The sequence below is a fragment of the Zootoca vivipara genome, chromosome 9 (assembly GCF_963506605.1).
Source record: "Zootoca vivipara chromosome 9, rZooViv1.1, whole genome shotgun sequence".
Classification (NCBI taxonomy): Eukaryota; Metazoa; Chordata; class Lepidosauria; order Squamata; family Lacertidae; genus Zootoca; species Zootoca vivipara.
In genome coordinates, this window is record NC_083284.1 from 15,006,640 (window position 1) to 15,019,911 (window position 13,272).

The following is a 13,272-nucleotide window of genomic DNA, read 5'->3' on the forward strand; positions in this document are numbered from 1 at the left end:
CTGCAGAAAAGGCCTGTTCTTGTGTTGCCACCCTCCAGACCTCTCGTGGAGGAGGCACTAGAAGAAGGGCCTTGGATGATGATCGCAAGGTTTGGGTTGGTTCATATGGGGAGAGGTGGTCCTTTTAAGCTTCCCCTAAACAAAAAGTGTGTTTTTACTAATCTGGTGTAGGAGTTTAATATCCTCCAAAGTACTTTATGCAAACAATGAAAATCTGGGTGGGTCAACTGGGGCTTGCATGTGCATTGTGCATGACGGCGGCACACGCTTCCTGAAACCGCAGCCAACATGCATGGTCCTGATTCTGCCATACTTTCTTGTCCTTTTTTCCCTCCAGACACCTATCCATTCCCCTCAGCAGATTTTCCCTGACGTCAGCAAAGGCAACCCTCCGCAACCTAACGGGGAGCAAGACGACAGCTCTGACGAAAACGAAGCCGCGGACAAGGGCAGGAAGCGGATCAAGTCCCCCTCTCGAAGGGACAGCTACAGTGACAGCAGCGGGAGCGGAGGGGAGGAGCTTCCTGTGAATGTGGCCCAGATAGTGAGCACAAAGTGGAGCTCCGCCCTGTACCAAAACCCAAACAAGTCAGCAGCTGAGGCACCTAGTCCTTATGAAACACCCTGCAGCCAAGAGGAAACTATTCGCACCATATATTGTGCTCCTCATGAGACACCAGCGAGACCAGAAACTGAGAACAGGCATGTGCTGTTGACTCATTCCATTAAATTAATTTAGTCATATAGTTTTGTTTTTAACGTGATAAAATTCCTACTAGACTTGAAGGGGTAAACCATGTTTCCCGTGGAGTCCTAATTTTTGCATCCGTTTCAGTTGGGGGTGGAATTGCAGCTGCAGCAAAGGAGCAACAAATTCCTCTCTTTCCTCCAAGCCCTGTTCTGATAACTGAAAAGGGACTGACTTAAGAGAAAAATGCCAGGGCCAATTGACAGCAGAGAGGTAAACTCTAGGGTAGGGAGGGAGGAGAAATTTGACTCCATTTGCATCTGAAGGCGAGCTTACTAATTCATGCTTTCCAAAACAACACACGAACCAAAACACAGTCACCTTTCAAAATTTGCACCTCTGAATTTTGCAGTGCAGCTCTCAGGGCCAGGTAATGTGTCAAAAAAGTACATATACTAGGGTGAATATAAAACATGTGTATTAGTGGAAATGATGTGCACAAATGCATTGCATTAGGGGGATTTGGTTTGCAAGAATGTGTGCATTAGGTAAAATTGCATATAGAGAAGTGTGTATTTTAGGGGTTGTTTTCAGGAAACGCTGGTGAATTTTCACAAGGACTGTTTAAAAAAATAAATTTGCAAACTGAAGTGGAAGTATGGAGAGCTGAACTTAAGACTGGAAAATCTAGAAACTGAGAGAAACCCACACACCACTTTTGATTGAAAAATAATGTCCCAGTCCTGCTTTTCATGCAGGGCACTTGGAGGGTCCTGAGTTCAATCCCTGGCATCTCTAGGTATGGCTGGGAGAGACCCCTACCCAGTCAGCGCAGACAGCACCGTGCTAAATGGATAATGGTCTGACTCCTACATTCCCATGTAGGTGAACAGGGCAAACACATGGCTACAACGTGGCTACCTCCATCTCCTCTGCTTTGGCTGTGTGAATGGTCTTTTAAACCAGTGAACTGCCCTGAGGCTCCCATTTCAGAATCAAGAGATGGGTTAAATATATAATCAATAAATGACTACTGCAGCTGCCACTGTTGCAATGTCAACCCTCCTCTAGAGGCATCGGAGCACAACCTAAATTTTGATTCTTTTCTTCGTCTTCTTTTTCTTGTCCTTCAGTAACCCACCGTCTCTTCTCCCAATGGATTTGCCACCAATATCAAGATGTAGAACCTTCACATCTGGTTCAACAGACGAAAAATACAGCTGCTCCGTCTCTGAGCTTGTGGCAGCGCCAGGAGGCTTGGCGTCGCTTTTGAGCCAGCTTGAAAAACATGCCGATGAATATGAACCAGTAATGTCCCACTTTTCCTTCTCAGAAGGTGGAGGGAGGGTTGCGTGTCTTTCTAGGTTTGTGCAAACTCTGCAAAATGCTACAGTTAACCCGGTTCCAGCCAAGTGGAATTTTGCGCCGTCTGCCAATTTGCAGATCAGAACTCTACCCTACTTCGTTCTGTGTGGACTGTACCATGTTGTTTAATTTTTATTGAAATACTCTGTTGCTGCTCTGGTCAGTTAGGACCTCCTCTACCCCTTCGCAGATACTTTTAGGTAAAAGTAAAAACACCGGGTGATCCAAACAGGGATGTTTCCTTGCCTATTGGATCCAATTTTCATATTTAAAAAGAAATGCCTGCAAGTAGATTTCAAATGGGCTCCAGGTACAAACTACAGAAGCTATTTTTAGTGCATCCACTTAGAAACTGCCCAAAAGACACACGGTGACATGCATACCTGACCTCAATTATTTCCTCCTTTGTGTCATGCTATCTTGAACTATCCTTGTGTATTGGGGACGAGTGGATCAGTCAATTTCCGTCCTCAGTTTTGCACATTTTCATGCATAGATCTTCTCCATCCTGTTTCACATTAATCTGCAATTTTTAAAGAATCCAAACAGAAATCCATTATTTAAAAATACTGGTTGGCGTTCACATTGATTAACATGGCTAAGTTAGAGCCATTCGTTTCAGTGGGTATTCTCTGATTTAAAACTAAGTTGAATACCACCCATTTTGTCTTAATTTGCATATTTCTAAACATGCTTTAGAAATAAATATTTAGAAATAATATTTCTAATCATGCTTTAGGGACGGGGGTGGCGCTGTGGTCTAAACCACAGAGCCTAGGGCAGGCATCCCCAAACTGCAGCCCTGCAGATGTTTTGGCCTACAACTCCCATGATCCCTAGCTAACAGGACCAGTGGTCAGGGATGATGGGGATTGTAGTCCAAAACATCTGGAGGGCCGAAGTTTGGGGATGCCTGGCCTAGGGCTTGCCGATCAGAAGGTTGGCAGTTCGAATCCCCGCGACGGGATGAGCTCCCATTGTTCAGTCCCAGCTCCTGCCAACCTAGCAGTTTGAAAGCACGTCAAAGTGCAAGTAGATAAATAGGAATCGCTCTGGCAGGAAGGTAAACGGCGTTTCCGTGTGCTGTTCCGGTTCGCCAGAAGCGGCTTAGTCATGCTGGCCACATGACCCGGAAGCTGTACACCGGCTCCCTCGCCGGTAAAGCAGATGAGCACCACAACCCCAGAGTCATCTGTGACTGGACCTAATGGTCAGGGGTCCCTTTACCTTTAAACATGCTTTATGCTTAAAATATACTGTTTTTAAAACGTGGCAGAACATTTTTGAGCCAACAACTGCATTGCAAAATTCAGAGGAAAATCCAAGGGAGAGTTATGTTCTGATCTGCACGTTAGTCCAGGAGGTGAAAAATTGATTTGTTCACAGATATTGCATTCCTCAAATACCACCACATAGATAGAGAACACATGCAGATCTATGTAGCTGTGTATGTGTATTGTGTTGCTAGTTCTCAGTCTGATACGTGCTGAAAATGTGCTTCCTTCCAGGAGGTGGAGCTCCACGTTGTCCTGACTAAATCAGAGAAGGGTAGCCTTGGTTTCACTGTGACCAAAGGCAATGATAACGTTGGCTGTTACATCCATGACGTCATTCAAGACCCTGCCAAAAGTGATGGGAGGTTACAACCTGGAGATCGGCTGATCAAGGTGAGTTGGAATGAAGCAGAAGAAAAAGGACCACTTTGGTTTGTTTCCTGTTATGTTGCAAAACAAACCCACAAAGGGTCCAGAAGGTGGCAACACGAGAACAGTGGCTCCCCATTTGTGGAATGCTCTCCCCAGGGAGACTCACCTGGCGCCTTCATTACATATCTTTAGGTGCCAGGCAAAAGCATTCCTCTCGTTATTATGCTCTGTATCTTTCTGTTTTGAAGGGCAGTATATAAATTGAATAAATAAATAAAATTAAAAGATAAAACTTGGGGGAAAGGCAAAACAGCACCACTGAGGCTGTTGCTGCAGCAGGCTAAAGATGTTTGCAGTGGGCTAAAGGATTTGCAGTGGCTGTGCATATAGCCTGGTCTGCTGCAGGGACATCTCAAACCTAAAAGTTTCCACGATAGCCTTGTTGGTGTATATTTAGCTACAGTGGCTGTCAGTGCAAGAACAGTTTACTTAACGATAGCTTGTGACGGTTGAATTGGTTGTACACGTCCTTTCTAAGGGTGCATCACTGGTTCCTTTCAGAAGTATTATTCCAACAAGCGTTTAAACTTTCTCAAGGTGATTTGCCTCTATGCATTTTTTATGTTATCCTTCTGAGTGCTTGCTTTGATGTTGGTTTTTATTATGTATTATTTGGTGTTGTGCATCTTTTCTCCAGTTTTGCTTCTTGCAAGTTACTTTGAATGTGTTGTATGAGGAAAAATGGGATATAAATTGACTGGTATTCATACTGTTCATAGTTCCCTCTTCCAATCTTCAGTGTTTGTTTCTTGCGGTGTGTGTGTGTGTGTGTGTGTCATTACCTCACCTGAAGGGGTCCTTGTGCAAATCCCATGTGTTTTTGTAAACAGCTTTGAATCTACAATCAAGTGGTATATATAAAATTTGTGAAGTAAGTAAATAAATAAAATGTCTGCCCACTCTCCCCCATGACAAGCATTCATACATTTTGCCAGCAAATAATAGAGTCAGACAATCATTTCACCGTCTGGAAATGCTGCTTAGGTTGTTTAAATCATTACAGCATCTCAGGTCTCTCTCTTTCTTTGATATTCATCTTCACAGGTTAATGACACAGATGTCACTAACATGAGCCACACAGATGCTGTCAGTTTCCTCCGAGCTGCTCCAAAGACGGTCAGGCTGGTGCTTGGGCGTGTTTTGGAGTCACCCAAGATACCCGTGCTGCCACACCTACTGCCTGACATTAACTTGACATGCCATAAAGAAGAACTGGGTAATCCAAACTTTCACAGCACCTGCCCATCCCGTACTCTCTTGTTTGCAAATGCAAAATATGTATGATTCTGTTTCCTCTCCATCCCGCTCCCCCAGGCATCTCCCTTGCAGGTGGTCACGACAGCCTTTATCAAGTGTTATACATTAGTGATATCGCTCCAAAATCTGCCGCAGCCGCGGAGGGGACTCTTCGTACCTTGGATGTCATCCATTACATTAATGGGATCAGCACCCAGGGCATGACTTTGAAAGAAGCAAAGAGGACGCTGGAGATGTCGCTTCCAACAGTGGTGTTGAAAGGAACAAGGTACTTCCTAGGAATGGCTAAATGCTGTACTACTTATTTTATTTATTCCTGCCTTCCTTCCATGATGCAGCTCAAGGTACTTCCTAGGAATAGCTAAATGCTGTACTATTTATTTTATTTATTTATTCCTGCCTTGCTTCCATGATGCACCTCAAGGTGGCCTACATTGGACTCCCATCTAGGCACCTGACAAGAGCCACGTCGGCTTAATTTCAGTAATGTACATATATTTTGGGCTCAGGTTAAGACATGCTGAGGCCTTAAACTGTAGTAGAAATTGGAGTTCTTGGGAAAGTCCAGAAATAAATGATAAATTACAAGAACTCAGGCCAAAAGAAGATGGATTTCAAAAAAAAACCTTCACAAGGTTTTATTGATGTGATGCGGAGTTTAAATGGGAATCAATCCCAATGTTGAAGGCAAATAAAGGTAAATTGCAGTAAAGATCAGGACAAGGCCCTGTTTCGACTATTCTTCGTCAGCAAAGATTCACAGGTCAAAGTGTACACTTTGACCTGTGAATCTTTGCCCACGAGGCCTTAAACTGTGTCAAGTTTCAGAGGCCCCATAGAATAATGCCCCTTTTTTGTAGTGCTAAGAGAAAAGGCTAACGAAAATAAGAATAACCAAGTTTCATATTTGCATATGTACCAGAATATAGGCAAGGGTGCAACTAAAAGCAAACAATCAAATTAAAGCATGTATATTGAAATTTTTAGTCAATCCAGCACGGAGATCACATGAGATCTCTTTCCAGTTAATAATGTGGTGAAGAATTGCACTTCTTGACTACAGACAGATATCAGGTATATTTTGAACCGTTTGTACAAACTGTGCTTAAGAGTTTCTTGTTTTCTCAGGGATGGCCATCCAGTGTTTCCAAGGTCCAAAGGCCCCGATAGCTCAAGTCCAAGGTCAATAAAGCATAATGGTAAGGGCATAAATGTATACAGGTTTTACAAGTTTATTTCCTATTGTGCTGGGCACAGTTTCTCAAAAGTGGCAACAAGAGAATGGGCCTTTTCTGTGGTGGCTCCCTTGATTGTGGAATGCTCTGCCCAGAGAGGCTCACCTGGCGCCATCATTACATTTCTTTAGGCACCAGGCAAAAACATTCCTCTTTACCCAAGCCTATGGCTATTAAATAGTTTATGTCTTGTGAAAATGTGGGGGAGAAGACTGATATTATGATGACTATTTTATTATTAGGCTGTCCATAAGTTTGCTTTCTATTTTTATGCTTTTATCATTGATGCTCTGTAATGAATTTTTAATGATGCACACCGCCCTGGGATCTTCTGAGAAAGGGTGGTATTTAAATTGATATAACAACAACAACAACAACAACAACAACAACAACAACAACAACAACATCATCCTCAAAATTACATTTAAGAAAGATAAATAACTTTTAATCGCAAGAGATGGCTAAATTTCAAATTATAATTTGATACGTATTGGTTTGTTGGAAAATAACAAATCATGCAATTTCTACACTCTTCTCGTAGGTCATTTACTTGGAGAACCCTATGGCAAAGCAGAAATAGGACCTGAGCCATATGCACCAAAAGTAAGTAACTGAGAACAGTTTCTCTCTCCCCTTTGTTGCTGCAGCAGGAGGAATTGCGCCGCACAATGAAATGTTCGTGTTTTAAAGTGGAACAGCTTTATGCAGGGCAAATTTACATCAGTGGTGATCTTGGCTGTTCACATGGTCTTCAGCTTGTCAACAGCCGGAGCTTGATCCAGCAGATTTCCTTCCTTTTGAAGAAAGGGTATTCTTCTGGCAGATGAAATCTGTTTCTGACAGAGGAAATTCCTTCTGCCAGCGGGAGAAAGCCTTCCCATTAAGCATTTTTGTCTGTTCAGTTATTAATAAATATTAAATACCCAGTATTTAAGCAGAAGTAGACATGAATCAGATAATGCCATTTACTGGATTTCTTTTTAAATATTAGATTAGTCAAGTTTTGAAGAGTCTGGAAAAGCTTATTTAAAATTTGCATGTTTGATGATATCCTTCCTCTGTCTTTCTGTAAGCCGATTCAATCAATTGTTTAGCATTACCTAAAAGTGCAGCTTCCCTCATTTCCTTGTACTATCCCTGCTTTTGAATTCAGAGAGAAACCATAGTTGACTCTTAGGCCTGAACTAGGCAGGTTTTGCCTGCAAACCAGAACTGGAAACCGCTATCAAACCATGGTTCCCAATTTTGGTTTGTGGATATAGGCTATGGTTTGTACGAATCATAGTTTGCCTAGTTCAGATGTTAATAGCAAACCATTTTAAATTGGTCCGTCAGCAAGTCAGGGTGGGAAATGGAGCAAGTGATTGGAGAAAGGTTCCTTCATGCAATGCCAAACCATGGTTTGGCACTGTCTGAACCATGTCATACCTAGTTAGACGGTGACAGGGATTGAATCTGGGGCCTTCTGCAAGTTATGCGTGTGCTCCAGCAGCGAGCTGCATACTTCCTTGAAACGTGGGGCCAAAACACCTAAACCCATATTGCCAGCAGTACTTAAAGAGAAAACTGATGTATGATTCTTGGTTTTGTTAGGTTAATGGTGAAATGAACAACAGCCACTATCCAAAAGGGCCAGGGAATGTCACCGTATCTAAAGACATTAGTAGTCAGGCCTCTGATTTTTCCAGCTACAGTAACAACTCAGGTAAGGATGACAGAGTGGGACAATTTTTTTATCTTTCTCTTACAAAAGCTGTTAGGAGTGCACTGAAACAGTAAAACGAACAAGGGTGCTGTGCCTACATATTCTAAGTTGTATGGTCCGGATTCAGTATAATGTTCTTGAACAATAATGTTGTTAGAACTGTTGTTAGAACTGTACCTACGGGACCTCCTCTCCTGGTATGCCTTGCAGAGGACATTAAGGTCCACAAATGATAACATACTGGAGATCCTGAGTCACAAGGTGGTTAGACTGGCCTCGGCCAGGACCAGGGCCTTCTCAGTACTAGCCCCGACCTGGTGGAACGCTCTTTCTCAGGAGACTAGGGCCCAGCGAGAGTTGTCATCTTTTCGTAGGGCCTGCAAGACGGAGCTGTTCCTCTTGGCCTTCGGACTGACTCAGTCTGACCCCGATGTTACCCTCCCCTAAGGCTTTATCCTACAGATATTTAAATGAGGTTGCACTTGTAGATTCCTAATTTTAAAATTGAATTTTAACATTGTATTTAATCTGCATTTTAATTGAATTGTTTCTTTTATGCTTGCTTTGATATTCTTGTTGTTAGCCGCCCTGAGCCCGGTCTTGACTGGGAAGGGCGGGTATAAATAAAATTATTATTATTATTATTATTATTATTATTATTATTATTATTTGGATGCTATTCAACCAAGTCTTACTTAGCGTTGACCCGTTGAACTTAATCGGTGTGGCTAAGTTAGGTCTGTGATTTTCTCTGGGTTTACCACCCAAAATGCTGCCCAAGTATACATGGTGTTTTGCTGTGAACAGGCCTCTTCCTCAAGGAGCTTTCAATATAGATTTCCAGATTACACCAGAGGAAGGGTGTGGGAAACATGAAGAAACAGAGACAAATGAACGCAAGCAATGGTAGCTGAGTAAACTTGTATAGATCGCACAGCCCTATCATAATTTCATTCTTTTCTGAGGAAGGGGGCGGAAGAGTGAGTCTTCCTGCTTCTTTTTCAAGGATTATCCAGCACTGAGAAACAAAGAAGAGATTATCTAAAAATTGTATTGCCTTCCAGCAAGGGGAGCAGGTGCTTTGCAGCTCCATGGCTGGAGTGCACATGTTTCTCATTTTCTTCTCCCTGGCAGCAGCAACAACTATGTGACATTGTTTTATTTAAAGCAGAGGTGCAAGACGATGATTCTTACGATGCGGACGATCACAATGAAGTCATTCAGTACCTTTTAGATGTTGTAGATGAAGAAGCCCAGAACCTGCTAAACCGTAGTAACGCCGCGTCTGGGAACCACCTACCAGGTACAGTCAAGTGAGCCATTCCGGGGGGGTGGGGTGGAAATCCCACTAATAAGAGACAGTTCCAGAGTTGATGTACTTCGCAAGATTTAATTTTATTAGGCCTGCAACTCATTTCTTATTAGGTCGTCGCTATCTGTGATGCAAATGCCTTGTTAGTGCTAATTCGGTCTGCACGCTCATTAACTTCCAGGGAAGCTTTCTCAGCCAGAATGCTGATAAGCGTTGCTTAAAGTAAACCGTTGGCAAAATCGCTGATCTTTAGCAGTTGCAAAGTTCTGCCTAACGTAGTTTCAAAGCTGGAGGCTCCCATTTCAGCGTATCTTGGAAAATAAACACCGGCATGTTGTGTATTTGAAATGTTTTGTGTGAGTCTTGCTAAACCGCTGCATTTTTTTTTTCTTGAGAGAAGGGGCTTTTGGGTAGTGGTGCCACAGTTGTGATGATGTGTCATGAACTGGCCGGATGCAGAGGACTGGTGGGAGGCACCAGCTGGGGAACCCCAGGGGAAGAAGGCTCGGAGCCAGGGGATTGGTGGTGGGGCGATGATGAATGATCTGAGGGAGAAGAGGGAGCAGACTGGGAGGAAGAGGTGTCAGAGTGCTCGTGTGTGTGTGTGTGTGCGCACACACACACACACTCAGCATAATGAAAGCATAAAAGGCTCAGAAATAGGAAAGTCAGCAATAGATCCTTACCCTAAAGTCATTAGCTTATTTTCCAAAGCCCCTTCAAATGATTTGCTGAATAAATAATGTGGTTCCTTTAGTGTTTGCATTTCAGCTGCTGGTAGTCACTTCCTACCCTTAATTATTGTGCTTGGTAATACTATTCAGATAGCTAAGTGTTTAAGGAGCAGCATCTGCACCTTTTCCAAGTTAGCCCCATGGATGTAGTAAGGAATTCTTCTTCTTTTCTGGCAGGTCTCCTGTGCCTTTTATTAGTTGTGTGGCAGGCAGATGTTCAACAGGGGGCGATCTCCAGCAGCCCCCCACAGCCCTAGCCTTCATGAGGTTTTGTTAAATAGTGGCACACCCTTGCATTTAGTGAGTGATTAAAGCCTATCAGTCCTGATCATTTGTGTGGGTTTTTTTCTTATTTTTTGACACCGTGTTTCTCTCCCAGTAGAGGCAAATGGGAAACTTGCAGAAGAGAAATCAGAAGACACAGACTGCGATGGGTCATCGTTGCCTGACGATTTCCCAGAGGTAAAATAAATATGATAGCAGGAATTTTTTCAATATGTGGAATTGTTGTATATATGCAGCTATTTTTAATAGTTTTCACTTTTTTATTTTGTCTGTAACTGTTTTATTTGTTTTCATAATTGTATATTTTACCTCCCCCCCCCAGGACCTTACTTAAAGGGCAGCTTAAAAAAGAAAATACTGTATAAATGATTAAAACTGTGCAACCTAATCTGCTGATATGTGATTGAAAGCCATCCAAAATATTGACTGTCTGGCAATTCCCATATTGTTTTTAAGTATTATAGAAATTATTGGCATCTTTGGTGGGTATTGTGGTTGTCAGCACAAAATGGTGGCTGTAGGCAGCAAAAAGAAATCTAGTTGACACTATTCTATATTCTCCCATCGCAAAGAAAAGAACTGTATAGAGTAAAGCCCAGAATTTTTTTCATAGAAGTTTTCTACCTTGCTAGTTCCCTGCTATGTAATTATAACTCATTTTACAAATGGTCTTTTTTCTGTTTTTCTCCTTAGCCACCCCAAATAAATGGCTGTGAAGAGTATTGTAATAACAAAAGGATTTCTGAAAGGTGAGTTGTTGTTTTTTAAGGCCAGTCCTCCTTAATTTGGCTCATATTTACTGGTTTTGACAGCTCAAAAAATTGAGCCAGTTTCGTGACTTGAAAGTACCATTTTGGATGAAGCAGTTCATTATTATTGTTATTGTTACTATTATTAATCTTTTACTGGAGCCAGTGGTAGAAGAGCCATTCAATGCAGCATCTTACCTGATGGCCACAATCCAAAAGCAATTAGAGTTGCTTAAGCCCATCAAAAGGAATGCACCAAAGCATGCTTAATGATTCTGGATTGTGTCCTCTTGTCTGTAGGGATTCTTATGTTACATGGGACACTTCCTTCCTAGAAATAAAAATACCATGTGATAATATAGTCTTAGCCACACTTAGCATCATACTTGAAATTGGTGTTTCTTGCTGCTGCATGGAGCCCAACAGCTTGGGCTCCGTCTGCACTGTGCATTTAAAGCAACATCATACCACTTTATAAACAGACATGGCATCCCCCAAAGGCTCATGGGAACTGTAGTTAAGGTTTCTGAAAGTTGGTAAAGGTAAAGGGACCCCTGACTATTAGGTCCAGTCATGACCGACTCTGGGGTTGCGGTGCTCATCTCGCGGTATTGGCCGAGGGAGCCAGCATACAGCTTCCAGGTCATGTGGCCAGCATGACAAAGCCGCTTCTGGCGAACCAGAGCAGCACGGAAATGCCGTTTACCTTCCCACTGTAGTGGTACCTATTTATCTACTTGCACTTTGATGTGCTTTTGAAATGCAAAGGTTGGCAGGAGCTGGGACCGAGCAACAGGAGCTCACCCTGTCACGGGGATTCGAACCACCGACCTTCTGATCGGCAAGCCTTAGGCTCAGTGGTTTAACCCACAGCGCCACCCGCATCCCTCTGAAAGTTGAACCCTCTTCCCCTCACAGAGCTACAGAGTGGTTTAATGATCAGTTCCTCTCCCCAGGAAACTCTGGAAATTTTAGCTTACTGTGTGGGGTAGACAGGTCTTCCAACAACTCTCAGAAGAAGCCTCAACAAGCTGCAGTTCCCAGAATTCTTTGTGGGAAGCCACCCAATGTATAGTACGGGTGGGGCCGGGTATAATGGCCACATGTTTCCATGTTCTCTTCCATATTTCATGTGGCATGCCGTGAAGGTCAGGCTTCCTTTGCCATCTGCAGATTATGCTTCGTTTTCTGTGCCCTCGTAGAATGTCGAATAAGATGGCCATAAAAACACAAATGGAAGCTACCTTCCTCACATGAATCATATTAAGAATTGGCATATATAATCTAATTAAGTTGGTGGTTCCTACTTTCATTTGAACTTGCGCTGCTTGGAATGTTTTGTTTCTTAAGATTATTTTTTGTCCTTTGTGGTGGGAGGTGCGGACACAGTTTGGGGTCTTTTTAAGGAAATGTTTGTATTTTTAAGATTACCCCAGAGACCTCTGCTGGGTCAGGGAGATGACGATGAGATTACCTGGGGAAGTGATGAGTTACCGATCGAATCAATAAACCAGCAGCAGTCTGTTAAAGGTAAGCAATCAAAGAGAGAGGGGCCAATTCGCAATCTTTTTGGTCTTCTGCAGATTATTTACCTGTTTATTCAGTATTCATTCTGATTTGCTTCCACATAGTTTATACAGATGTTAGATTTTGTCCCATCTTTATTAAACAATTTATTCTGACTCTTATACGGGGCGGTTATAGAACAATGATGTCCTTGCTGGGTGCTGAAGTCTTTCTGTCAATCATCCTGTCATCCCACACTTATCCTGTCACTTCCCTAACCACAAAGACCTGGCTTTCTTTAAAAAGTGGGTTGATGTTATTATGATGGTTAATTACATTTGTATACCACACTTCATCTGAAGATCACAGGGTGGTTTGCAACATAAAAATACAAAAAGGAGATCATAAAGTACATAATAAAACAACAACCAATCAATAACACACACACACCCTTCCCACAAACACATTTAAAAGGCCATGGAATGTTCAATCAGCAGAAGGCCTAGTTATAGAAAAACATTTTTGCTTGGTGCCGAAAGGTATGTTATGAAGGCAACAGGCAAGCCTCTTTAGGGAGAGCATTCCACAAATAGGGAGCCACCACAGAAAAGGCCCTTTCTCGTGTTGATACCCTCCAGACCTCTTGTGGAGGGGGAACACAAAGAACACATATAACACGTTGCAGTAATCTAACCGGCATAGCTGCCAAGTTTTCCCTTTTCTCGCAAGG

General features: G+C 42.7%; 1 protein-coding gene across 9 annotated transcripts in view; it reads left to right on the plus strand.

Annotated features, from left to right (window-relative positions):
• PTPN13 (protein tyrosine phosphatase non-receptor type 13) overlaps positions 1 to 13,272 on the plus strand; it is a 144,583-nt gene that overhangs the window by 121,340 nt on the left and 9,971 nt on the right. For 6 of the 9 annotated variants that reach the window (XM_035114073.2, XM_060278419.1, XM_060278418.1 and 3 more), the window contains 12 exons: positions 338 to 702; positions 1,822 to 1,996; positions 3,562 to 3,720; positions 4,804 to 4,975; positions 5,074 to 5,284; positions 6,145 to 6,215; positions 6,793 to 6,854; positions 7,845 to 7,956; positions 9,128 to 9,259; positions 10,382 to 10,464; positions 10,981 to 11,036; positions 12,463 to 12,566. In XM_035114073.2, the coding sequence (XP_034969964.2) occupies positions 338 to 702; positions 1,822 to 1,996; positions 3,562 to 3,720; positions 4,804 to 4,975; positions 5,074 to 5,284; positions 6,145 to 6,215; positions 6,793 to 6,854; positions 7,845 to 7,956; positions 9,128 to 9,259; positions 10,382 to 10,464; positions 10,981 to 11,036; positions 12,463 to 12,566 (1,702 nt within the window). The remainder of the gene's footprint in view (positions 1 to 337; positions 703 to 1,821; positions 1,997 to 3,561; positions 3,721 to 4,803; positions 4,976 to 5,073; positions 5,285 to 6,144; positions 6,216 to 6,792; positions 6,855 to 7,844; positions 7,957 to 9,127; positions 9,260 to 10,381; positions 10,465 to 10,980; positions 11,037 to 12,462; positions 12,567 to 13,272) is intronic. The other 3 variants (XM_060278416.1, XM_060278423.1, XM_060278424.1) reach the window with 1 other exon arrangement.